This window comes from Gracilinanus agilis, chromosome 4, assembly GCF_016433145.1.
Source record: "Gracilinanus agilis isolate LMUSP501 chromosome 4, AgileGrace, whole genome shotgun sequence".
Classification (NCBI taxonomy): Eukaryota; Metazoa; Chordata; class Mammalia; order Didelphimorphia; family Didelphidae; genus Gracilinanus; species Gracilinanus agilis.
In genome coordinates this window covers 54,587,943-54,591,933 of record NC_058133.1, presented here as the reverse complement: position 1 = coordinate 54,591,933, position 3,991 = coordinate 54,587,943, and the positions used below count along the sequence as shown (strand labels likewise).

At 38.8% G+C, this 3,991-nt stretch overlaps 1 protein-coding gene across 1 annotated transcript; it reads right to left on the bottom strand.

The window, feature by feature from the left end:
* Positions 1 to 3,010: 3,010 nt before the first annotated feature.
* On the bottom strand, positions 3,011 to 3,436 carry LOC123245870 (protein BTG2-like). The gene has a single exon (XM_044674860.1). The coding sequence runs from the start codon at positions 3,434 to 3,436 to the stop codon at positions 3,011 to 3,013; it is 426 nt and encodes a 141-aa protein (XP_044530795.1).
* Between the last annotated feature and the right edge of the window lie 555 nt (positions 3,437 to 3,991).

Genomic DNA, 3,991 nt, shown 5'->3' with positions numbered 1-3,991 from the left:
CTTAATAGAAACCACATATCCTCTTACGCATGGGGCTACTGCCTTTATGATGCTGGCCTTTATAGGCTCTCATCTTTAATATATGCCAATAATTGTTTCCAAGTGAAATAAATTTAATTCATATCTTGCTGGTTTGGCCACAAAGCAATCTATTTTGGCTCAGCAGGGCCAGCTGCTGCCTACAGGACAAGAAAGGTTTGTGTTGAAGGCTTGCCTTGGATATAATACAGACTCCACTGGTAAGTCTTTACTAATTAATTAGACATGCTGGCATTTCTGAGTAGTCATTGGTGAGACCATGCTTGGAATAAATGCTCAGACCCCCAAGTAAAAACCCACTAGTAAGAATAATTAAAAGAGACATGGGATACAAAAGAAGAGAAAATATTCCAGATATGTTTCAGTAGTGGCCAAAGAGAAAGAGGAATTATTTGACGGTTCAGATAAATAGAGGTAAAGGTAAATTTTGTTCAAAGGACAGCAAAAATTGTTCTTGAATCATGCATATATGTTGACATTATAAATTCATCGATAATTCAATTTGGCAAACACTTATTTAGCATCTGCTGTGTGCACAATACTTTGCATTTTGTAAGAGGCAATACAAACTTTAAGACATGATCCATAACCTCTCAGAGAATAGTCTAGTAGGTGTAAGAGGGAGATTTTTAGGTATTTTATAAATATATATTTAAAGTGTGGCCTCCAGGAATCAAAAATTCAGATTGATTCCATAATTAAAATAGACCCAAGTCAGCATCCAGTTTAAGGTAGTTTATTTACAATTAGGAAGGTAAATGTACATAATTAAAGTGAGGGAGAGGCTGGTCCAGGCCTGGAGAGGCCTGGATGGAGAGAGAAGGTTAAAAGGCTAATTAAACTAGGTTACAAGCCACAAGACTTTAGAAATCAGAGAGGCTATAAGCCCTACTTAAGGCAGAGTTTGGAAACGCCAAGGTAGGCCAAGGAAGTCAGCCTAACTTACCCACGTGACAATTCAGAGTAGGAGCATTCTGAAATCTCAGCCGAACACCTTCAGCCCCAAATCCAAAGCCGGAACTCCTGAACTCCTGAACTCCCAAACTCACTGAACCACCTTACCAGGCTGTAACCCACGTATTTAAAGAGACAGCTCTCTTGTCATTTCCTGTGGGTCCACCTCTAATTCAAGTGGACCAATGGCAGCCTCTACACTGATTTGGACTGCCCAAAAGGCAGTCCCTTGATCTTGATTTCATCTGAATTGTCACATGTGATTAAATCATCTCCACTCCCCCTGAGGAAGGTGGGGATGATATAATCTAGATGCCTAGGGTAAGTAGATTTTTGACTATGAATAGGCTAGAGTTAATTTCATTTACACAATCTCTCCTGATGATCATATTGGGTGCCTAGTTACCCCAAGTGATCATTTTACATAATCATCTTATACCCACAAAGGTCTTCTAATTACAATAGTTAGAGGTAAGAGGGGAAATGGAAAAGAGAGAAAGCAAAACCAATATTTGCTAAGTGCATTGACAAGAAACCAATTGGGGGCAGTCCCCTATTGGTATAACATGTACAATTAAAGTAGCTGTTGAAAATCCATCAGTCCAATCAGTTGTACCCAAAGTTCATTCTGGATCTCTTGATTAAATGTAGATTCTTCAGGTATCTCTCTGCAAACAGTTCATTCTCTGGATTAAGGAATCAGCAAGTTTCTTTCTTTGAGAAATCTTCACGAACAAAATCAGAAAATTAAATCTTGGATATAATAAAAATACAATTAAATCTTGGATTTTATAAAAATACAATCCCCCCTGACGTGGGTATTTAAAAAGAAAAACCCAGATCAGCTCAGAAATATGGTTGAGTTATGGGGTTGTATGAGTCAATCCAAAAGAAAAAACAAAAGTATAAAAAAAATCAAATAGAAAAAAATTGAAACTTTGGAAAGAAAATATTAAAATCAGAATCAAAATATCAAAAGCTCTGTATACAAAATTTTTGAATAAACAAAATAAATTTATAATAGGCCCTTGTATTAGGGTCCAATTAATATAATTTCTATCCTACTAGTTTGTAGGACACAATGCAGTAATACTGCACTTATTCATTTGCAGCCAAGACTACAGGAAGTTGCCATTCTATACGAGAGTAAAAAGACCAGATTTATATGCAAGGAAAGTGTCTGTCATTCCCTTCATTCTCAGGAATATATGGGTGAGCCAGATGATAGCCAACCTGCGGTATCTGACTAGCAGTGTAGTTCAAAGAGTCCTACGTATTAATACATGTTAAGCGTTGCAACTTCGATTCTTACACTGAGTTCAAGTCTTTAGTGTTAGCGTGGGACTACCTTAATCTCTGTATTTATATGATCTCTTCGACCTTGTGCTCCTTGGCACTGTGCAAATGTTCTCATCAATCCCATTGGGATTGGTTGGTTAGTTTCCGTGACCTTGTGCTTTCTTAGCACTATTAAAGGCTCTTGTGTTCCCTTCTCCTGGACTCAGACAGAAGCATTAATCACAGTCCCATAGCATTTAACAATATATGGCAGGTTCCCAAAGTCTAAGGCCTTGTGAGTAAGCAGTAATATTACAACAAATACATATATATTACAATTATAGCACTGCAAAAATAGAAAAAAAATTAAGTGATTATATGTACTCAAGTACAAGAAATGAGAAAAAGGAAAAAATTAATTATTCTATTAAAAGATAATAGGAAAATCAATAAGAAAATTAAAATAAATTCAGGGAAAGAATCAAGACAAACCAATGTGATTCCAAAATTAGCATCCATTAGTCTATGAACTGTTATCTCCAATGCAGGTAACAGAAAACAGTCAATCAGGTTCAATAGAAGATGCCTTCTTCACATGTAAGCAATGAATCTAAGAGTCTTTTTCTCCAATTTTTATAGCTGTTGGGGTAGTTAATAAAATTTGGAATGGGCCTTCCCAGGCAGGCTGAGTTCCTCCAGTATTCTGGAATGTATGTACACCTTGTCCTCTGGGTGTAGGTCATGGAGTGAGAAGTCCATAAGAAGATGGAGTGGGTCCTGCCTTGTAGAGGACACAAATTAATCCATCTTCCCCAATTCGGTAAGATACTTCATAGGGGTCCACCCAAAGGATCAACTCGCTGGGCAGCAGGTGGTACAGCTGAGGCAGGCTGAGTCCACTTTGCCTGGCTACCTTGCTGATGATGGGGTCCATCTTGTTGTTAATTAGGATGCAGTGGTAGCCTGAACCTTTCAATGGCTTTTCTGGGAACCAGTGGTGTTTATAGTGTTCTGTGAGTGCCTCTTGAAGGACCCTGCTGAAAACGTGTAGCTTCTGTTTGTTTACACAGCCCCAGGTCCTCAACAAGTTGGAGAGGAACCCCACAGCTGTGGTGATCTCTGGGAGCATATTGGCTCTCTTCCCCATCAGGAGTGTCTGGCTCATCTCGGGTAGACTGTTGGTGAGAGGGATGGCACGGGAAGTGATGCTGGCACCAGCAGCAGCAGGAAGGGGAGAGTCCACCAGGCTGGACCAGCCACTACTCTGAAGACTCCAGCTGAGTTGACTTCCAGACCACCAGAGATTATAAGAGCGGTAAATGCTTTCAAACTTATTTATGACTACAATGGGCTCATCTTCATTTTTCCTCTGGTGACCACTAAATATACATACTACTCTCTTTAATTCCTGGAGATCTATAGCTTGGGGATTTTTCTGGGATCCCCCATTTGGAGGGGGATTGTCACCCTTGGTATAGCGTGGACAAGCTCCACTTTTTATGTATTGGCATTGGATCAATTTGTATGAGTTATCATCTTCCTGATCTTTATTCCTAGGATATTTATTACTCCTAAAGTTCCAATTCCTGGAATCATTATTATTATTATTCCTATCATCATTTCTATAGTTATTATTGGACTGGGTGTTATTTCTGATTACTCTTAAAAAATTCCTACAGTTCATCATTGTGTGGCCCTTCTTATCACAGAAGTGGCAGGT

Coding starts and splice junctions, on each gene's coding strand:
- LOC123245870 (XM_044674860.1), bottom strand. CDS start 3,436: ATGAGCCAGACACTCCTGATGGGGAAGAGAGCCAATATGCTCCCAGAG.